The sequence below is a fragment of the Aricia agestis genome, chromosome 16, assembly GCF_905147365.1.
Source record: "Aricia agestis chromosome 16, ilAriAges1.1, whole genome shotgun sequence".
Taxonomy (NCBI): Eukaryota; Metazoa; Arthropoda; class Insecta; order Lepidoptera; family Lycaenidae; genus Aricia; species Aricia agestis.
This window is the reverse complement of record NC_056421.1, coordinates 12,182,046-12,206,457: the sequence shown is the minus strand read 5'-3', so window position 1 is coordinate 12,206,457 and position 24,412 is coordinate 12,182,046. Positions and strand designations below refer to the sequence as shown.

Sequence of the window (24,412 nt, the reverse complement as noted above, 5' to 3'; positions counted from 1 at the left end):
TTATTTAAATATAACTAATTATTATAAACAGCCCAATAACTCCCACACCGGTTTCGGTGACGGTGGCCGATTTCATTGAAACCAGGCCAGTTACGCAGGAGTAATTTTATATTGCCCAAGTGTGTGCGCGGTACATAAGAGCACTCTCTATTCCTTTACTCTCATAACCCAGTGGGGCGGAAGACCGACATGACTGGCGAGAGATCAGGCGCAGGACCGACTTTTTACATGCCCATCCGACGCATGAATCATCTTACTTGTCAAACAATCAGGTGATCAGCCTGCATTGTCCTAACCAAACTTGGATATAACATGTTTCCAACGCGGGAATCGAACCCACAACCTCCGAGTCAAGAGCCACGCTCTTAACCACTATACCACGGAGATATAAATTATAAACAGCCTAAGACTAAAGTTAACTGGCCAATATGGCTTAAACTTTTATATTAACAATAATGAATCACAATATTTTTAACTAACAATTTTTTTACTGAAATAATTACGAATATTTGTTACTTTTCGCAATTCATAATTGCGGTCCTCGAAGATTGACGATTATAAATGTGTGGAAAGAAAAAATCATCAATGATTGGCCATGATCGACCTTGTGCATGCTAAAGATACCGTCCGTGGTCCAGTGGTTTAGATCGTGGCTCCTGACTCGGAGGTGTGAGTTCGATTCCCGCGTTGGAAACATGTTATTCCTAAGTTGGGACAATATTTAGCCTGTGATTGTCTCACAAGTAAGATGATCCTTGCGTCGGATGGGCATGTAAAAAGTCGGTCCTGCGCCTGATCTCTCGCCAGTCGTGTCGGTCTTCCATCAATTCCTATACTCTCACTAACCTAACCCAGTGGGGGTTATGAGAGTATAGGAATAGAGAGTGCTCTTGTGTATTGCGCACAAACTTGGGCACTTTAAAAATACTCCTGCGTAATGGTTTCAATGAAACCGACCACCTTGTTTCTAGTGTCTCTGAAAGGACTGATCATTATCAAAAACAAGAGGAATGTGGAAGCTATAGTTGACCACCTCGGGGCACTGTGGACCACTGACTCTCTTACTCCATCTCAAAGAGAGAGAAAAACGAGTTTCTTAAAACGTCTGAATGTTGTACGAACAGGTAAAATATAATTTTTAGCCAATTGTCATAAGGCCAAATGTAGCTGGAGCCATGCATTTTGCTCGATAAAGGCCTATTTCTTTTTTACTTTTTTTTACTATTTTTAAATACATCGATACAAATGTAGTAAATATAATAATTAATACATATGTGTCTGTATGTTCACATCACGTTAAAATTTTTGAACCGGTTTTTCTGAAATTTTGTGTTGAGACAATATTAAGAATCCCGACAAAGAACATAGATTTAGGGTTTCCACAGATAACTGTGAATTCGCACCGCATTACAAGTGTCTAAGGCAAAACCACAATAGACAGAATGAACCAGTAGGCCGTCTTATAAGAGTTCTCGAGATTTATACGTTTGACGTCATCTCGGCCGGGGCGCGCCTCGACAATTCGTTGCTCAGCCGCTCGTAGCATGCTTACAGCGGACAACAGGGGTACCCACGCTCATGTTTGAAGTGGGTCTACTAGTTAGTTCTGTCTTTTGTGGCAAAAACGTAGTAAAAATTAAAAAGTGATGCGATTTGGATTCGAAGTTTTGTAGAAACTGGGAGCCCTTTTTTACGCAAAAACGTTTTTCGGAGCGAATTTGCGGGTAACTTCAGAATTGTTTTCAGGCTTTTACTGGTCCTGCTTAGGTGCCAGTTGGCAGAACCTCGTGACGCCCCTCTTCCTCACAGCTCTCCAGCACGAAGGGGAGGAGCTTCAGCTGCCCTTCGGTTATGTGCTGCCGTTCCAACTGAATCTTTGGACATACTTAACAGTATATATCTTTCAGTGCTATACAAGTGAGATTAATTTTAAATCCTTCTGCCCTCTTAAGAGGGCGACTAACCCAAAAAATCAAACATCGTCCTTCTCTCTTCACACTCACGCCCGGCTTTCATATGCCATGTGAAAAAGGACGACGCGGATTCATCGCCAAATTAGTTTTTTCTCAACAACTCGATAAAAATACAACATTGAAAAAATCCGCTAGGTCGATCTCTCAATGATAGAATGTTCTACAATGTGCTAAAATATTAACTTAGTTCAATGCACGGTTATGGCAATAAATGAAAAATTCGTGAAAATTACATGATTCTTTGTGATTTTTTTTCTATCGAGAAAATTTAAAGATATCGTGTTTTTGCTCAGATTTAATTCTCGGAGATATAATGTAGTATCTAATTTTAGAAAATGAAACAATTCGGGGCTTATTTTCAAGTAAAAAATTAATTATAAAATCGACACTTTAGGGTTAGTCGCCCCCTTAAAGATCCACACTTCCCCCTAATGACCGGCTTACATTTTTCCAGTCCAGTGATCGAAACCAGCATTCAAACTGATGGTTATATCCCGAAAAGTGTACGGTTTTATGGCGATTTCTGGCACATGTTAAATACAAATCTAGTAATGCATAAACAGCATTTGTAACATGCACAACGGGAAACGTATCTGGATTCAAAAGCTCAAAACTATTTGTTATATCGATTCTATCGTGTCTAACTCAATACCCAAATATGAATTATTCAATGTTTTGCGACAAACATTTGGTTTGGAGCTGGGAATTTTATAAATCCTTTATGAAATGACGACACTATTTTGTATGGACTCACGTGTTTGGTGAAAAAATTATATCGAAAAAGCATATAAGGGAAAGTTTTGAACTATTTTCTACTTTATAATACGTTATAATTTATAGAAATTTCAAATTACGAAAAAAAACTATGAACGAAATAAATAAATAAATGTTTATTCCCAAAAACTTACCTAAAAAGATCTATCGAGTGACCAGTTTAAGCGTGACCCTCGTAGCATACTTTCAGTATGCTACGAGGGTCGTGGTTGAACTGGTTAATCCGTAAACTTTTTGTTAGCAAATTTTTCACTTTGACTTTACCAGACTCAAACATATAACTTATAAACAAAGGTGTCTGTATGTATATTGCTTTCTGACCGTGTACAGGTTTTATTAACACGGCTAATATGCTACTAGTACTCTATGTACTAAAAAAAATGCACAGCCGAACATATAACCTCCTCCTTTTTGGAAGTCGGTTAAATATATATCAATGCTTATATAAGCCACTTTAAAACAAAAGGATTTTATGTTTAGTAATTATATATAACTATACTATACATATTTTTCTTATGTTACCACTAGAAGACGCCCGCAACTCCGTTGCACCAAAATTCGTTTATCGCGCGGGAACCGTACATTTTTCCGGGATAAAAAGTATCCTATGTACTTTCTCGGGACTCAAAGTATCTCCATGCCAAATTTTAGCAAAATCGGTTCAGCGGACTGGGCGTGAAGAGGTAACAGACAGACACACTTTCGCATTTATAATATTACGAGCTTTTGCCCGCGGCTTCGCTCGCGTTAAGAAGTATTATTAATTTATTATATACTAACTTTCATCCCCTATTTTAACCCCTTGGAGGTGGAATCGATCAAAATCCTTTCTTGGCGGATGCCTACGTCATAATATCTACCTGCATGCCAAATTTCAGCCCGATCGGTCCAGTGGTTTGGGCTGTGCGTTGATAGATCACCATGTCAGTCAGTCACCTTTGAGTTTTATATATATAGATAATATATAGATATATAGATAGTATGGAAGAATGGATATATTTCAGTGCTACGTCTCGTCTACATTTATCTTGGCACGGAGTTATTGAAGATAGTTCTATGTGCATACCTCAGCATAGAGTTCATGCTACTACAAGAAGAATTTAAGTGTGTATCCCAAGAAAGCAGCCCAGAAAAAGTGATGAAAACCATAAAAAAATTGACCAGAAAACACCAAGTGTTGTTAAAGTAAGATTTGTAAATATTGCCCGCAACCACAGACATAGAGCAAGATAGATAACGCATGTGTATGTACTTCGCGTGCCATATCGCGCTCCCAGACGACGGGCAATGCTCGTCTTTCGAAAGTCTTTTCTTTAGTCTGCTATCTGGATTGGACAAAGTGCCGTATAGAAATTAAAATAGAAACGTTGGCCTTGATAATGGACACGTTTCTTATCATCGGTACGACACAGTAGTAAAAAAGTTGCATGCTCGTTTTCATACAAATAGAGCGACATGCGGTATTTATCTTGATCTATGTCTGTGCCCGGCCTGCCCGCAACTATGTCGCACCGTATTTCGTTTATGATACAGGAACCGTACATTTTCGGCAAAGTATGTCTAATCCTAATGAAACTTCATTGCAGTATGTATGTTTAATTTTATACGATGTAAGTGATAAAGACAATAATAATTTAATACCGTATATAAAATTCTCGTGTCACAGTGTTTGTGCGCGAACTCCTCCAAAACGGCTCAAACGATTTTAATGTGTATGTACATTCGATAGATCTAAGAATAGGTTTTTATCTAATTTTTATATTGATACTAGAAATAATTTATATGGCAAAACAACTCTGCCGGGTCAGCTAGTCTCAATTTTATTTAGTGATATCAATTATTTTCTTCTTATCGCTTAAAAATGTACAGTGCCCGTTGATAATCGAATATTGTTGGGAGCAACAGCTATGTTGTATGATTTGTGGCTTTGTAATCAAATAACGATTTATAAGGAACTTAGGGTCTGTTTCACCACTTCCTGATAAGGCTATCCACCAATTAACTTGACAGATCAAGTATGGAGAATCTGTCAAAAAAGTTGTGAATAGCCTATAAGGCACTTTATCAGAAAGTAGTGAAACAGACCCTTAAATTAAAAAATTGTTTCAGCTTATCAGACTTACTCAACAATATTTTCAACCAAATGATATTCTTTGATCTGGTATGCGCTACGTTGACGGGATGTTTTTTTGCGTTTGCAGCCACCGTAAGTATTAAATATACGGGCTGTCACAAAACTAAATGATAATACTTTAGGGTGTGTTTATGTTCCTTATATAGAGTTCACTGTGAAAGTAGCAGCGCTGAAAGATATTTTTTTGTGTGATTTATACGGGCAAGGGCCCGTTCGTCATGAATTTTTCCATACAAAGGTGAAAAAAAATTATCCTTTTGCACTGCTATTTTTACAGTGAACTCTATATACAGGCTGTAACAAAAATAAGTGATAATACTTTAGGGTGTGTACGTGTTCCTTGTAGAGAGTTCACCGTGAAAGTAGCAGCGCTGAAAGACCAAAAATTGTTTTCACTTTTGTATGGGGAAACTCGTAACGATCGGGCCCTTGCCCATACAATATTAGACAATGATTTATTCGATCCAGAATACATTTTAAGAAATTGTGACATTTATATTATTTATTTTTTATTTAACTTGTAGTATGACATTATATAGAATTAATTTATCGGTGTAGTATGAAATGATTCCGACATGTATCATGTGATTCTTGTGGACCTGATTAATTTAATAATTATTATACTTATGTAATATCTAATAATTCTTTTTGACATATAATGTAATTAGGTTTTTAATGAAGACAATGATAATGAAATGAGTTCAATCTAGTAATATGTCATAATATGATAAAATATGTTAATGATTTAATCTATTCAAATAGTTAAATAGCGACGTTTGCATGCTCATTAGAATAATATAAGATTTAAATGAATTGTTTAAAATAAGACAATATTTCCACGCCAGTGAGGTAGAAATTTTGATACTATAACTAATTATAAGAACCATTGTTACAAATTTATTGGAAATAAATATACTATACTATACATACAAAAGTGAAAAAAAAAATCGTTTTTCAGAGCTGCTACTTTCACAGTGAACTCTCTACAAGGAACACGTACACACCCTAAAGTATTATCACTTATTTTGTTACACACTGTATAAGGCATACATACACACCCCAAAGTATTATAACTTAGTTTTGTTTCAGTTTACACCCTGTATACTATAAATTAGTATAAAGCAGTCTGTGCACAAACTGCAAATAGATCTATATTTCTTAATCCGTGTATAGGCCCCCCACCACTTAAGGTCACTCGATGAAACTGGAGGGACAAACCTGCTTAGAGTCTTTTAGGTGGGAGTGAGCACTTTTTTTGGCCGCTACACAAAAAATCACAAGCAGTATGTAAATTGTAAATAGCAAAACAATATAGTATGACAACACGAGGTTTTCCATAATCGCGTAGCGAGTGTTTTATTTTGTAGTGTAGTCGCGATGCAACGCTCATGGCTAGTAACCTGACGGCTGTTTCCGGTATACTGTTTCCGATTTATATTTATTGCTACTACAGCGCCGTGCTGGGAGAAGAGGTAAGATATTCATAAATTGTTTAACATCTCACGAGCAGAAATAAGTAATGAAATCTTATATATAAAATTCTCGTGCCACAATGTTAGTTACCGTACTCCTTTACTGAGACGAACAGACAGACAGACAACGAAGTCTTAGTAATAGTCCCGTTTTTACCATTTGGGTACGGAACCCTAAAACAGCAATTTACCTTCGTGTTACTCATACAAGTTTTGCCCGATGTCACTATGCCATAGAAATACTGGTGTTTACACGTTATAGTGTGGAAAAAATGCTGTCTATACGTTATGAAAAACAGCCGTAAATATTAATTAACTCACTTACAGAGCTCCGGCGTCGCAGATGCCGTGTACGAGGATTTATGGTACCAGGGCGACATGGATTACCAGAAAACAATCTGTTTTATCATTGCGAGGTAAAAGCGTTATAAATTTCCCCATGACTACAGCGTCTTTGTAAACTTCTTACATCTCTGGTACCCGAGTAAACCGGCTCACACACGATATATTTTATTGTACAACTTATTTGACAACAAGATTGAAAGGCAGGCGCGTTCAATATCAGCCCTAGACGGTCAATAATATTGCACAATACGTGATATTGCACAATAAAATTGATCGACTAGTAGCCCACTAAAATAGAGCCTAAAGATTAATGATGACATTTACTGCCATATTTAGAGACTTAATGATGATTCAACTTAAAAATACAGAGTTTGACAGATATTTAAGAGGATACACCAGGGGTGAGAGAAATTGAAAATAGATATTTGAAAATGTATTGCTGTCTCACCAAACTCAAGTCTCCCACCGCAGAGCGCGATAGAGACAATACGACAAAAGTTATTGTCTAAATAAACGATTGTCTAAGATATTGTCTACGATAGAAGAACAGAAAATCTTCGATTCGTTGTCCGCTGATTCCTTTTCCAACTGAACCGATTTAAGTACTTTTTTTATTAAGAATTAATGCAAGGCTTGAACTGTGTTCCTATGTTTTACTTTTTTTGTATATTGTAGCCAGTTTTGTTTTCTGGGTGTTTGAACACAGAGGAAAATCTGGCCATTTTTTTGGGTTTTTAGATCTTCTTATCTTTTTTAATAATAAAATTATGAAACATAGGGATATGCTTTTAGTGGCCATAGATATTCAGGAAAAAAATCATAACTCTCCCGGCATTATCCAGGGAGTAAAAAAGGGGACAAGGTTAGTATGGAAAAACGGCGGTGTGGACTGCTTATGTCAAAATCGTCACGTTATTAATGTGTGAGGCAGTTCTAATTTCACTTAAAAAAAGTTTAGGCTTTCTGCTTTTGTTTAAATGTTCACTAGTTTGAAGGAAAGATTATTTACAAATATTTAGACGAAATTATAATGTATCTTGAGAACAAAAATGGAGTGATATGGTATGGTTACTGAACTTTTTCTAGAAAAATTCTTCATACAACATATTTGCTTAGGCTGTTTTATATAAAGGTTTTTTATCCCAAGAGGAATTATTATATTATATTAAGCCTGTCCCGTTGTATACATATTTGTATCACAGTTTCTAAGCTGTCGAGTTAATATTATATCTTTTCTACTAATATTGTGCATAATTTTATTGTTGTAGATCTCAATACCCTTGCTATTTGAAGGCTCTGAAAAGTGTGCCGTTGACTGTACTTACGTTTACAAGGGTAAGTAATTCTTCAACCCCCGCCCTTAATACTGGCTTAAACTACCAAAATGTAACCATGGATAGAATTAAAAACAAACGAGATAAAAAAGGCAGAAAGCCTATCCTTTGTCGCCTCTAATATAAACAACAAACAACTTAAGAGGTGTCAAGGGACACCCGAATGGAACAAAGCTATTTATTATGTTCAAAAAACCTGTATACATATACACTTAAAAAATTATTTAAAAAACGCCATCTATTGACGCCCAGGAATACTAACAAGGCGTCGCTGTTTATTTTAAAAAACTTCGTTCCAAAAACGCCATCTAGTTGACGCACAGGAATACTTACTATCAACGCCCTCTGCCCCTAACATGCAGATACTAATAAAAAAGTGTCGAGGTCAAATCAAGGTCAAATATCGTTCTGTCTAGCCTTCAGATTTACGCCGAACGCGCGATAAGGCAACATGTTGTTAGCGACTTTCAGCAAAATTAAACCTTACAGAAACCGTTAACCTGTGCTAAACTTAATCAAAATCTGTCCCGTGCTTCCAGGCAATTTATTTCATAGCTAAATCTCATGAAAAAGATCAAAATGTATTTTTGTTTGGACTCGCCACACCGAGCTCATAAAAAGTAATGTGTCCACAATTCACATACATTACGGGCCATTAATAGCTATATTCGCTTGTAGTTACTGCAAAATGAGTCTTATGTCCACGGCATAAAGGTGTTGTGAGAGGTAGAATGGCTCTATAATCTCGTGACTGCCTCAGGTTTGTCATTAGCGCTTGTTATTCTGTACTTATGTGGTATTTTCTAGGGTTCACTAGTGTAATAAAATTCTAAATTGGTTTTCAGGGATTGTTTTGTAATCGCCTAGTAAATGATAGGGTCAAACTTCCAGATTAACTTTTAACTTTTTTATGAACTTAACTTTTTCGACACGCTACTTACTCCAGTAACATAAAGAAAAGCCTCGTTTCAAAAACTGTTTAGATATAATATACGAAAACGGTACAGGTATCTATGAAACTGTATAGCTGTCTACGTAGATGTCTACAAAAATGTCTAGATGTCTAAAAATACTGTGATGATATTTACAAAAATTGTACAGCCGTCTACAAAAGCCGTACAGGTGCCTACGAAATCTTTACAAATGTCAGATGTCTATGAAAACTCTACAGATGTCTACGATATTATATGTCTACGAAAACTACAGGGGTCTAGAAAAACTGCACGTGTCTACAAAAAATTACACAATAAATCTATATATATATATATATATATATATATATATATATATATATATATATATATATATATATATATATATATATATATATATATATATATATATATATATATATATATATATATATATATAAACCTTTGAGTTTTATATATATATATAAAACTCAAAGGTGACTGACTGACATGGTGATCTATCAACGCACAGCCCAAACCACTGGACCGATCGGGCTGAAATTTGGCATGCAGGTAGATATTATGACGTAGGCATCCGCTAAGAAAGGAGTTTGATCAATTCCACCTCCAAGGGGTTAAATAGGGGATGAAAGTTTGTATATAATAATACTTCTTAACGCGAGCGAAGCCGCGGGCAAAAGCTCGTAAATAATAAAGCCTCAAGTTGCTTTAAGAATCCTGAATACCTTACGGATTCGGTACTAACTGAATGAAAATGCGAAAATATCTTCTACAGAACCCTTGCCTAGGGCTCGACTCTATCTTAACCATTATTTCACCGTTTCAGGTGGTCAGCACAACATGGTCGTACCTATCATTAGCAATCAGCTTATACTCAGAATAAATGTGTCAGTGTAGCAGTACTATTTAAGGCTATAAAAGTTTCAATAAATAAAATAAAATTAAAAAGAATTGATTATTATTATAGCTCATGTAACCACCGCCTAGAAAACTTAGATAGCGCGATGTAGGATTGTGGAGCTAGTTGGCACAAATGTTACCCTCTGCATCAAAATATCAACAGCTTAAGGCCCTCTCCTGGGCAAACGACCTTGACCATACATTTGCTGCGTTGCCGACTGCCGAGATCCCACTAAAATCCTACTTTCTTACGGGTTCTTCCCGTTTCATACCACTTATTTTTCATACCGCGGTATGAAACAGCGAAGTACTGTTTTTGAATTGCCTGTGTAGCAACTTTCGTCGCCCATGGCCACTCGCAGCATTAGAAGAGCTGCAGGTGCGTTGCCGGCATTTTAAGAGAGAATAGGATAATAGGGGAGGGTAGGGGATTGGGCCTCCAGTAAACTCACTAACTCGGCAAAACTTAGCGCGAGCTGTTTCACGCTGTTATTTAAAACTAGTGTAAGTATTTCACAATTAAAAATTATTAAATATACGTCATACAAACGCCAGCATTAGAGTTATAGGTTACATTTCAACTAATTAGTAGCATTTAGTTGTATAAAAAAATCAGCCAAGTGCGTGTCGGACTCTCGCACGAAGAGTTCCTTACAAAACCGTAGCAAAAGTAGGCCAAAAAAGGCCAATCATATTCGTTGTATGAGAGCCCCCTCAAATATTAATTTTAATTTGTTTTTAGTACTTATTGTTATAGCGGCAACAGAAATACTCAATCTGTGAAAATTTCAGAAGTCTAGCTATAGCGGTTCTTGAGATAGAGCCTGATGGAGACAGACAGACAGCGAAATCTTAGTAACAGGGTCCCGTTTTTACTATTTGGGTACGGAATCCTAAAAATCAATAATATAAGATGATAAAAATACAATCGAATAAGAACAAAGTGGTCCCAATAACTCAAAGTATTTCCAGAATCCAGCCACAAATAATATTGAGTCCATATCTATTTTACGGGTTAAGAAATAAAATTATTGAAGAAAATAAAATTCCATATTTCATCTATTCATCCCTATACATGAAGTAAAAGAATTTTATATCCTCTTGGTCACCCGAGCCAACGATACTAGTTTTACTGGATCAGGCAGCAGGCTATAAGGAGATTCCAAGAAAATTATTTTCCGTAGTAATCTTCTGACAAACACAGTATTTCTGGCTGTTTATTTTTACTTTACTACCTAATCGCAGTTTTTAAAAGTTTTTGAGACGAAAGTCTTAGTTTTTAAATTTTAATGTCTAAAACCTCTTCGCACCCAAACCGCTTAAACGATTCTACTGAAATTAGGTACGGAGATACTTTGAATCCCGGGAACGGATAGAGGATACTTTTTATCCCGAAAAATGTACGGTTCTTCGCGATAAATGAATTTTGGTGCAACAGAGTTCCGGGCGTCATAATTTAAGGCTATTTTAGGTACCAGCTGACAAACGATTATCACATCTATTATTTCTAACTCATCGGCCAATACAATATATGAAATTCCTTTTAGTGTAAGCAGACTCGAATTCCACTTATAGTTCTGTCTCTTTAGTTCGACATAACAAACTTCTACCGACTTATAAAAAGACCCACTATGTGTACAGATGTTTTACAGTGTTTTGTTCATGTCTGACACGTTACAGAAGTTTGACCGACAAAGACCAACTTTAAACTCCACCACCTCATTTAATAAAGTGTAAAGTCGCTTTTTTCCCTCATGTCCCTTTGTTCCCTTTAATCTTTAAAACTACGCAACGGATTTTGATGCGGTTTTCTTTAATAGATAGAGTGATTCAAGAGGAAGGTTTATAAGTAAAATAACATTAATTAAATAGCGTAGAAATACCTACTGTTATTGTTGGGGTCTCTAATGTGATGTCGTAAATAATTTCATTTTTTATTTTTTACATGCATTGCATACACAGGCTGAACCCTATGAGATTTATCAAAATAATGTACCAAGTATTGTACACATTAAAAAGGTCTACAGAAACCTCCGCGATGGTTAGGTCTATCTCTTATGGATATCCCACAATAAAATTTTTTTGTCATTTACTTTTTACGACAAAAAATAGCTAATTTTCGAAGCAATTTTAATAAATACAGCATTAATCCTTATCCCTTCCCCTTAGCGCTTCCCCCACGGAGATGCCGTAATTTACCGTTTTGGAGTCTTATTAACTCATAATTTGAAAGCTACAAAATTATAATAAAAATACAGAAATAATCTTCAGCATAATATGAACATTCCTTTCTTCGTTATTAATTTCCTATTTTTGTTTATTATACTCATGATATCAGCTTCCAAAGTAAAACCAATTTATTTAGATTCAAGCATACATTCAGTATCTCCCTAGTATTTACAAATTACGTTTATTTGAAACACATGCCAATAGAGAATTTCATTAACTACATATTCGTAGTTTGAATTTTTTAGGTCAATTTTGAACTAAGATTGGTGCGATCTCGGCAACGCGGCAAATGTATGGTCAAGGTCGTTTGCTCAGAGGATGAACTTAATATAATATTTCTGTACATAGTGTATTTCATACTTTATTTGTATCTTATCGAGTAACATCAACAAATGGAAAATATTTTTGCGGATAATTTTCAAAGGTATTTTATATTCTAGAAACTTTCTGTGCGTATTTCCCTTCATAAATTTATTCACATGTAGGCAGTAGGGTCCTCTATATAGTTCCTGTTAAGGGTTTTTTACGACGGGACTCACTGTTACTAAGCCAAATATGGTGACGTAAAAGTCCAACTTTTATATCTTGACCTAAAATTTCAATTACAAATGTCGGAAAGATCATTTGTCTGGCGACCATGTTTTATTACAAGGGATGGATGAACATTTAATTTTCTGTGTGCAGGAACAAGGAAACACGGAGTTTATTTTATTTTATTTTTATTTTATTTATTAAGAGGAAAACTTACAGCTAGATAACATGTACTGTCAGAGAAATTGATTCCTAGGCAGTTGGGAGGCCTACATAGTTTGGTTGCGTTAAGGGAAACGTCAAACCCAGCCGACAGATCGCAGAATTGATATGATCCGACCAAATAACGTTGGTCTGTCAACTGCCTAGGAATCAATTTCCTCGATTTTACATAATGATAAACATGGAACAATAAGGTCAATTACAAGTTTTCACAGGTAAACAACTAAATAACAATAAACAAACAGTAAACAAAAATATCATAATAATAAAAGTATAATTAGAAAGCTCAAATAAAGCTATAAATAAGGATATAAATAAGGAACGTGTAAATGACTGAAAACACTTTAGGCTGTGTGTACGTGTCCCTTGGAAACTGGAAACAGGTAGGCACTTAATTTTTTCACAAAGTCCTTTATTATAAGTATACTTTAATATTTTATTATAATATTAAAATAAAATAAAAATTTTGTTCTATAACGGTGGCCTTCGTGCGCGAATCCGACTCGCACTTGGCCGATTTTTCCAGGATGAAAAGTATCCTATGTCGCTTCCCAGGAGTCAAAGTATATCTTTACTAAATTTCAGCAAAATCGTTTCAGCGGTTTGGGCGTGAAGAGACAGACAAACAGACAGATGAACACACTTTCGCATTTTATTAGTATGGATTACCGCCAAAAATTACCTTCAGACCATTTTCATAATAGTAGGTAATAAGTCCCTTTTCTTAATAGTAAGTAATTGCTTAATTGTCGCTAAATTATAATAATCATGGTTTGATTACAACAGCAATTAATTATTATTATTTGTAATTAATACTGATTTCGTAGCTTTGATCTAATAGTACTTGGCTGGTTGCAGTGTTTAGTGCTCAAATAAGCATCTATAGGGCAGCTCTGGATTTGTGTATAGGCAGTATAGGCCATGGCCTATGGGCGGCAGTCACAGGAAACGCTTGACAGGAAAATCGCCTATAAAGTGCCTTGCCTCTAGGTCCCTCAAGAAAGAGATTACTCGGGCAAAGCAACAGCACGTCGATAGAATTGGCAAGAGACTTGAGTGCCTCCCCTTGGGAACCCGTGCATTCTGGTCTCTGGCCAAAGCTATTGAAGGAAATTTCTGCAAGCCAACCCTACCATCCCTACACGTAGGAAATGGATCGTTGGCCCAGGACGCAAAGGACAAAGCCGATCTTCTGGGCAAGCTCTTTGCGTCAAACTCGACCCTGGATGACGGGGGGCAGAAACCGCGGACCATACCGCGATGCACGAGCATCATGTCGGATATTCGGTTTCATCAGCGCTCAGTGCGAAAAGCCCTCTGTTCCCTTGATATCCAAAAGTCGAATGGGCCTGACGGACTTTTTCAACACAATAGGTGGGATACCTATTGTGTTGAAAAAGTGTGCTCCAGAGTTGGCTCCGGTCTTGACGCGTCTTTTTCGGCTCTCCTATTCCAATGGCATCGTCCCGGCTTCCTGGAAGACAGCCTTGGTGCACCCGATCCCCAAAAAAGGTGACCGCTCAAATCCTTCCAACTACAGACCAATCGCTATAACCTCTCTCTTCTCGAAGATAATGGAATCCATTATCAATAGCCAGCTTCTTCGATACTTGGACGGCCAGGGATTGCTAAGCGACAAACAATACGGGTTCCGTAAGGGTCGCTCGGCTGGTGATCTCTTGGCATACCTGACTTATCGTTGGGCTCAGGCAATTGAGTCGAAGGGAGAGGCATTGGCTATTAGTTTGGACATTGCTAAGGCCTTTGATCGGGTTTGGCATAAAGCACTGCTATCAAAGCTTCCATCATACGGGCTGCCCGAGAAATTATGTAAGTGGGTCACTAGTTTCTTAGCAGACAGAAGCATAAAGGTCGTAGTTTACGGCGAATGCTCGGAAACTCAGTCTGTTAATGCTGGTGTCCCTCAGGGCTGTGTGCTATCGCCTACTCTATTCATACCGCATATCAATGACATGTTACAAACCAACGGCATTCATTGCTATGCGGATGATAGTACAGGTGATGCTGTATATACCGGCTCCCTTAATATTTCTCGGCAAAATGTCACTGAGCGTCGAAACGAACTTGTGTCTAAGGTGGAGAATTCATTGGAGAAGGTCTCTGAATGGGGTAGACGTAACTTAGTCCAATTCAACCCCACCAAGACACAAGTCTGCGCGTTCACCACTAAAAAGTCACCAATGGTCGTTTATCCTCGTTTCGAGGGCACATCTTTAACCATCTCCCCTAGCATTGAGATACTTGGCGTCAACATATCGAGCGAAGTCCAGTTCCGATATCATCTTGAGGGTAAGGCCAAATTAGCCTCGAAGAAGCTTAGTGTTCTTAACAGAGCGAGACAGTACTTCAGTCCGGACCAACGCCTACAACTCTACAAGGCGTAGGTGCGGCCTCATATGGAATATTGTTCTCATCTCTGGGCAGGGGCACCAAAATACCAACTGCTCCCTCTGGATCGTATCCAACGAAGGGCTGCTCGAATTGTTGACTGCCATAGTGTTTTAAACAGCTTGGACCTCCTGGAATTACGCCGAGATGTAGCTTTACTCTGCATCCTCTATCGGTTGTATCACGGGGAGTGCTCTGAGGAATTGTTCGGAATCATACCACCTGCAACTTTTCGCTATCGCCCCACGCGGAAAACATACCATCCTCATCACCTTGATGAGTGGCAGTCTTCCACAGTGCGTTTTTCGCGTAACTTTCTGCCGCGCACTGTAAAACTCTGGAATGAACTGTCACCAGCAGTATTTCCGGACCGATACGACCTGCAAACCTTCAAGAAAAGAGCGTATTTCCTCTTAAAAGGCCGGCAACGCACCTGCAGCTCTTCTGATGTTGCGAGTGTCCATGGGCGACGGTAGTTGCTTACCATCAGGTGACCCGTTTGCTCGTTTGCCCCCTTATTTAATAAAAAAAAAAAGTCTTGAGTCGTGACTATTTTATTTTTATCTTGCCACACGGATGAGCTTGTTTACACCTACTAATAAAATTAGCCCGGGCGCGCACTAGCGGCCAAACCGCAGCGGTCAGCCTTCTTCCTTAGCCTTCGGAACGGACCTTCAGTTGTCCACAGTTTGTCCATACTTTTCCCATTTCTACTGATGGCCGTGCTAGCCCAGCAGGTCGCGACGGCTATCGAGATGATCACCTTGGTATAAAACCGCCATAGACCACGCGCACCTGGCCGTACGGCGGCCAGCGCGCAGCGGCCACACCATACTTTCGATGGCCGCCGCGACCTGGCCGCTAGTGCGCGCCTGGCCTTAGCCGAGAGCACTGTCTCGCCACTCTACCACTGTAAAGGTCACAAATAGGTAAACTTCCAGCTTTACGAAACGAAGGAAAGTCTGGCCCTCGCGAGGCTCTTGGTCCATAAGATACTTCCACACTGACATCACAATTTCAAAAATCCATACTTCTATTAATACAAATATTGTAATTAATTCTGATTAATAAATAATAAGTCTGTTACCTCTTCACGCCCGAACCGCTGAACCGATTTCGCTGGGTATAGAGATACTTTGAGTCCCGGGAAAGGACATAGGATACTTTTTATTTCGGAAAATGCACGGTTCCCGAATAAGCGAATTCTGGCGCAACGGAGTTGCGGGCGTCATCTAGTATATAGATAATAATTCATTTATTTCATACCATTTTACATTATCAGACTTAGTTTCTACTTTGGGTCCTACACTAGGCACAGCCTGTCTTGCAGGTCCCTAATATTTACTTAAGGTTACATAATATATTATTTTACTGATGGACATACATGAATTAATAATTTACAATTGGAAGAGTTAAGAAAATTTAAGCTTAAGTGCGCCGCATCAGTGTATAATTATGTGTGTGTATGCGTGAGTGTGTGTATGTGTGTCGATGGAATAATAAATAAATTGACAAATTGTTTATCCTATCCGCTGGTGTGACAGCACATAAAATAGGAGAAATATATTGTTTTTCACATGGATAACGTGAATAAATAAAACCATTTGTTTAAGTGTTGCCATACATGTATTATAATTTATCTATGAGTGTTGCCATCATACGAAACATTTGGTGCCGATAGTTTGATCGATGTGTTTACGGGGACACTATTTGCATAATCGAAAGTCACAAGATATGCCTTGGACCGAAAATATACAGGGTGTAATAAAACAAAGTGTGTGTTTTTGACGTGGGAGAGCCATGTGGCACGAATGGGCTGGCACGACCGGAGAAATACCACGGGCTTACACAAATACCACGGGCTAAAAGAAAGAAAGCGTGAAACAGCGCTTGCGCTGTGTTTCGCCGAGTGAGTAAGTTTACCGGAGGCCCAATCCCCTACCCTTTTCCCTTCCCTACCCTCCCCTATTTCCTTCCCTACCCTCCCCTATTCCCTTCCCTACCCTCCCCTATTACCGTATTCTCTCTTAAAAGGCCGGCAACGCACCTGCAGCTCTTCTAATGTGTCCATGGGCGACGGAAGTTGCTTTCCATCAGGTGACCCATTTGCTCGCTAGCCCCCTTATTTAATTAAAAAAAGTGATTATACTGTAAGGTGTGTATGTGTCCCGCATAAAATAGAGTTCCCTGTGAAAGTAGCAGCGCTATTTTGGGTTTGGATGTTGGATCAATTTCATAGAAACATAGGAAACATAGATGGGCGTACCCAGGTAGGGGCTGGGGTTGAGCTGCCCCCCCCCCCCCCCCCCCCCGTATGCGCGCATTCATTTCGCGCAATTTTTAATGGGAATTAAAAATTGCGCGAAATGAAGACGTGTTGGAAACAAACTATCTCTTCATAGTAAATGGCAAAGTCTCAAGGTTCAGGGAAAATACACTACACACATTATACACAATCGGGAAGATCCCACAAAATTAAATACACCGCACACATTCTATTATAGGAACGTGATTTTTCCCAAGCAAACCGAGGCTCACAATTTTAATAATCCGCCCCGTCTCCATAAAAAGCCGAATGACGAATAAGACTTCCAAATTTTCTTGGAAATTGTAGACCTTAGGTTTATTAAACCTAAATGGAGTATAAAAGTGTTACGTCCCGAACAAACATTTTTCTTTTCACCCGTGTTAATGAATAAAAAAGATGTTTCGTTAAAAATCGAGCTCTATTTTAAAACTTAATTAAAATATTTACTGTTTTATTTATGAGGCAATAGATGGCACTTGTTCTCGAATTAGTCGCGCTATCCAAATTGATAAACTTTTGTATGTTTTAAAATATTTGAAGAACTATTACTTAAACTTTTATTATTGTAAGATAGATGTTATTGTTTGAGCTTAGTTAATGAAATATACATAAAGTTATGAAAATGATGATAATATAGACAAAGACAAAACAGAGGCAGAGAGGCCAATCGATAATATTTATACTGGCACAGAGACCGGTGCCAAAAGGCTAGGCTTATATGTAGTTCAATATCGCGCTGTGCTCGAATAAATCATTTTATACGGCTAGGCTTAACTTGTCCTTTTTCATGCTATAAACTTGTGCTAGATTTTGAATCACTATAAAAGAGGGCGGTTAAAATGTCTAAGTTTTAATTTTTAGATTTGAGTTTAAATTTCATGTATTCTTTTTTTTGTAAAATGATTTCCACGACCGGATTGGAGACATCAATCCGGGGAATGTCGCACTACCCAGGGCGGGGTGTACCCACTAAAACCCCATGGTGTTTCACTTCCCGATTAAAACACGGGAATAATTATTTAACCCACCGCATCACGATATAATATAATGTGACCTAAAAATCCGAGATACTTAGCGTTAGGGTGCTGTTCTTCTGTATAAATCTTCTGAATATACCTCACGTACGTATTCATTCAGTTCATTGTCAGTATTCAATCATATTCCTGATATTTTACACCGTCTACAGCTAATAGAAACCGTACATTGTACGGTCAATTCCTCAATCTGCGGCTTAAGACCCAGCCAGCGCTAATCCAGCCGACTGCGCTACAAATGCTGGAACAATAAAGGGAGTTTATGGACAGTATTTTCATGTTCTGCGAGCGAACGACAACGTCGAGTGGATTTTCTCGTGTAAAAATAGGTGCACTTTGTACACTGCAAATATGCTGTAACTACCCGTATTCTACTTTTAGTACAGCATTAATGCAGCTTCGTTTCTTGTCAAATACAATTTGTTTCCTATTAAGATACAAAAGGTATTGTGATGAATATATTTCGTTGGTTTTGCGGCAATTTGTTTATATCATTTTTAAGGATTTCTCTTTTAAGCATAACACAAGAAATTAAAGTGGCAACAGGTTATTAAAGCTAGTTAACTTTAACGCACACGGGTGTAAATTGGCTTTACAGGATGTATTACGTAATTAAGACTCTTGTAAGCTATTCGCAAAGTTATAAAACACGTAAAAGTTTCAATTAATTTTCATCTGAATGTAAATTAGACTCAGTATGGGATATAATACCTATGCTATTTATTAACATGCCAAGTATTAACGACTAGGCGTTCCACGCGGCTTCCCCCGCGTAAATTCGGAATTTCACAGACAACTTAGCCCACAACAAAAGCCCATGATCATTCACGTGGTCTACTTGTTATCTGTGCCAAATAACTCAAAAATTGCTCCAGTAGTTTATGAGATAAGAAATCCCCTTTTTTTTCCAAAAAAAATCCCCTTTTTTCCACATGTTTCTTTTGTTTCTTCGTTTTTGATAGTCTAAGCGTGAATACATAATAGTCTATAACCTTCTTTGATAAATGAGCTATCTAACACTGAAAGAATTTCTCAAATCAAACCAGTAGTTCCTGAGATTACCCCGTTCAAATAAGCCCATTCATATAATTTCCCCCGTTTTTTCCACATTTTCCACTATTTCTTCGCTCCTATTAGTCTTAGCGTGATAAAGTATAGCCTATAGCCTTCCTCGATAAATGAGCTATCTAACACTGAAAGGATTTTTCAAATCGGACCAGTAGTTCCTGAGATAAGCGCGTTCAAACAAACAAACAAACAAACAAACTAACAAACTCTGCAGAATTATAATATTAGTATAGATTAAAATATTAGTATATAAGTATAGATGATCTATCTTATACTGAAAGAATTTTTCAAATCGGACCAGTAGTTCCTGAGATTAACGCATTCAAACAAACAAACAAACTCTTCAGCTTTATAATTTTAAATATTATTAGTATTAACACTACCATAATATTAGTATTAACCATTAACACTTGGAATATAAATAGGTAGAAACCTATTTATATTCCAAGTGTTAATGGTACAACATTAAAAAATACATTGGCACATAATTTGATCAACTTTAAATTATTACTTTGCAATTTGCATTCGGCTTGAAAATAATTAATTACTCGTGCACATATAGCGACGCCTTGCGGTCTGCGGTGCTTAAAAGGTTGTTTAAAAAGTGACAAACACCCCCGTCTGGTTCTTACTCTCATGTACACACACATTATTCCGATCCGCAGCTCGGGGTGAAGCGCAGTGCACGGACAGATCTTGAGTTTACAAGTTTGCTATATTATGAGGTGACGGGGCCGCATCGTATTCAAATCCGCCTCGCATCCGCAAGTCGTATCGTACGTAAGTCGAGCCACTGCGGCTAAAGCACGATAATTAAAGCAGTAATTCCGGACCAATACAACCAGCAAACCTTCAAGAAGAGAGCGTATTCCCTCTAAAAAGGCCGGCAACGCACCTGCATCTCTGTCCTGTCCTGTCCATGGACGACGGTAGTTGCATTCGATCCGGTAACCCACTCGTTTGCCCACTTATTTTATAAAAAAAATTGAAACAAATACTACTCGTACATGGCCTAAGCCGAACTGGACCTTTTTTTGGTCACACGTAGACACAATGAGTCAAATAACTAGTTCGTCTACCCTTGTTGACTTTGTATAATATTTATTGTGTCTTGTGTGCATTGAAAATAAATTTTTCTTTCTTTCTTTCTTACTCATTTTGCATTGAAAATAAATTTCTCTTTCTTCTTCTTCTTCGCGTTCCCCCTCGATGCGGCTCATCACAATGTGCGCGTGTAAAGTGACAAACACCCTAGAGCCCCCAGACGTTCTTACGTTAATGTACACGCACGGTAACAATGTTAAAGAACACTTCGCCCGCCAGACACACCCGCGTGATGACTTCAGATAATGAGATGGCTGCATGGCTAAGTGGTAAGTTGTTTTGGTTTTCGACGCCAAATCTTGTTTATGCTTAAGTTTTAAGGCGAAAGTAAAGCAGCCTGTTTTTTATGAAATAAGGGGGAAAACGAGCAAGCGGGTCACCTGATGGAAAGCAACTTCGAGAAAAGCTGCAGGTGCGTACCGGCCTTTTAAGAGGGAATAGGGTAATAGGGGAGGATAGGGAAGGGAAAAGGGTAGGGATTGGGCCTCCGGTAAACTCACTCACTTCGGCCCATTCATGCCGAAGCATGGCTCTCCCACGTCAAAAGTGTTGAAGTGACTTGTTTGAAGTGTTGTAAGAAAAGAAAGTGAAATAATTTAGGGTTTGTACGTGTCCCCTGTATAGAGTTCACTGTAAAAGTAAAAGCGCTGAAAGAGCAATTTTTTGTCGAGTTGCCCGAGTGTTATGAATTTTCCTATACAAAAGTAAAAAATAAAGTTACTCTTTCAGCGCTGCTACTTTCACCGCGAACTCTATGTAAGGGATCCATACACACCCTAAAGTATTATCGCTTAGTTTTGTTACAGCCTGTATTATAGATAGACCAATTTAAGCGCGACTATCGTAGCTAACTAAAAGTATGCAACGAGGGTCACGCTTATATTGGTTGTGTATTAGTAAGTTGGAAACAAAACAATTTTTACTCCGGAAGTTCCCTGAGGGCTGACGCTTCGCTTTAAGTCATGGTCAGGAAACTAAATTAGCTGTCCCGGCAACGTTGTTTTGCCATATAAAGTATTTTACCCATATTATTTTATTGAAGTGACTAAAATATAAGTACTGCACCATGGCAACGTCCATCGCTATCCCGTCGCGCAAACAATGGTCGTCGTCAGTCTCGAGTTGTAATAATTTACTATTATTTATTCAACAAATGCACTTATCGATATAAAAAAAATATATCCACAGCCGAACATATAACCTCCTCGTTTTTTGGAAGTCGGTTAAAAAGTAGCCAGTAGCCGATTCTCAGACCTACTGAATATGCATATAAAATTTGGTAAAAATCAGTAAAGCCGTTTCGGAGGAGTACCGTAACTAACATTGTGACACGAGAATTTTATACTAATTATATAAGATAATTTAGTATGGAAATTTGGAACGGCCTCTTGCCTGTCTCCTAACCATTGGGAGCACAAATCAATACCACTGTGGCTGTTGGGCCGCGACGATGATTGTAATTTGTCTGAGGCGTCGGAAGTTAAGCCCGTTGTGTCACGCCCGTGTTCCACCGCGGCGATAAATTTTACCACAAACTTCGACGTAATTACATAGAGCTGATAATTAAGAGATAAAAATATAGAGCCCACCTAATTTAACTTTACTAGAAATGTTACCTATCATGGTTATCAGGCTAAACCGCACTAACACAACACGACACATCACACAACGTACTTTTTACTTCATTTTCATATAACGACGACGTTTTAGGGTCGTTTTAGGGTCAATACAGACTGCAACGCGACGCGTATATTCTAAATTTGTACTGATTTGACAGATCTCAATTGCGTGAGACGTCTTGAAAATCTGTCAAATCCATACAAATTTAGAAATGCATCTACGCGTCGCGTTGTGGTCTGATTTAAACCTAACAAAGGTCAGTTCTATAGAACGTGAAGTGTCGCATAGTGAGGTTTCGCCTTTAAAATTACGTCTAAACAAACCTCCTTGTGACAGGAGAATAAAAACGAGATGTAGAAAAAGATAAAATATTTAGGTTGTGTTTTAAAAAGAAACACGATGATTTTTAGTTTCGCAGTTATCTGAAACGGCTGAGCGGACGGAATAAATTAATTTCAGAGATGAAAAACACAATGTGAAAGCTCCCATACTTATTTTACTATATATTGTGACACACTAATTTAAGCCAGTGTCAAATTATTCAAGTACTAGCTATTTCACCGAGCTTTGCTCGGTATTCGATAAAACACGAAAATAACATTTTCTAAAAATGATTCCTAGCTAGATCCATTTATCGCCCCCGAAACCCCCTATATACTAAATTTCATGAAAATTGTTGTAGCCGATTCCGAGATTCCAAGTATATAGATATATACAAGAATTGCTCGTTTAAAAATATAAGATACTCAGCAAGCGGATTTTCGTACTCGCGATAAGTTATTACACGAGTCATTCGAATAGTAGATTGCGTGATTTTACAATTACACAATTAAAGTTAAAACATTTAATATCTACATAATCAGCTCTATAACATTATGCATACGATACGGCTATCCCTTGTAGACCGTAGACACCAAAGAGTGGGGTATTTAATTTGCGACGTTTAGATATTAATTCCATGGATTTTTGGCCCGGCAGTTGGGACGCGCTGAGAAAAAGGATTTTACGAAAGAATACAAGCTTTATTGCCTTTATACACTGTTTTCGTTTTATTTTCAACATATTATGTAGAGACCATTTCAGTTTCAATTATTACAATAGTAGGAAAATTTTGATAGTATCCATATTTCCATACTAATATTATAAAATATATGAAAGTGTGTCTGTCTGTCTGTCTGTCTGTCTGTTACCTCTTCACACTCAACCCGCTGAAACAATTTAGCTGAAATTTGGCATGGAGACACCTTGGGTCCTGGGAAAGGACATAGGATAGTTTTTATCCTGGAAAAATGTACGGTCTTTGCGCGATAAACGAGTTTTGGCGCAACGGAGTTGCGGGCGTCATCTAGTACACTATACGTTTATAGCTTTGTCCACATTGTGCCTTTTTTGTTCAATAAGGGCATGCGTTATAGCGCAGTCAACAGCGAAGGTGTGGCATCCCCGTGAGTCGTGACGCGCGTCAAAATCCACCCGCGTTGAAAGAAAAGTGTAGCGCGCGCTACGATTACAACGCGAGTTAGGGGCATGCCTCACGTTCGCTGTTGACAGCGCTATAAGGCATGCTATTGATGAACAGAAAAAGGCACAATGTGGACAAAGCTTATAGAATATACATCATTCATATGTTTAAGCTTTAAATGATTTATCACAAAATACTATATTTCCAAGTTGTTGATATTATGTTAAAGTAGTTTGTAATGGCAATAACAAAAAATTGCAACAATTTTTCCGCCAATATACTCTTAATATCTATTTTTAAAATTAATACGTAATTAATACGACTAAAAAGTCGGGATCAAAATATGAAATACAAAAAACACGACGTATTCAACATTACACTGTTATATAGTTTAAAATGATTTTAAGTTTAAACTTTTAAGCAATCGAAGCGAGATTGATCACGTCCGACGTGTGGGTGGATCGGTTTTCGGGGTGATTGCTCTTACATTTTTTACCCATATTAAATTGTAAAAGGGTAAAATAAAAGGAATAAAATAATTTTATGTAAAATACCATGGAC

The 24,412-nt window shown here is 37.8% G+C and overlaps 1 protein-coding gene across 1 annotated transcript; it reads left to right on the top strand.

The window, feature by feature from the left end:
* The first annotated feature begins 937 nt into the window (after positions 1-937).
* LOC121735048 (putative odorant receptor 92a) lies at positions 938-9,866 on the top strand. Its single transcript, XM_042125715.1, has 7 exons — positions 938-1,124; positions 1,747-1,917; positions 3,752-3,882; positions 6,249-6,353; positions 6,681-6,769; positions 7,967-8,033; positions 9,791-9,866. Exons 1-7 carry the CDS (start codon positions 938-940, stop codon positions 9,845-9,847), a joined length of 807 nt encoding a protein of 268 aa, XP_041981649.1. The 3' UTR covers positions 9,848-9,866.
* Positions 9,867-24,412: the final 14,546 nt, after the last annotated feature.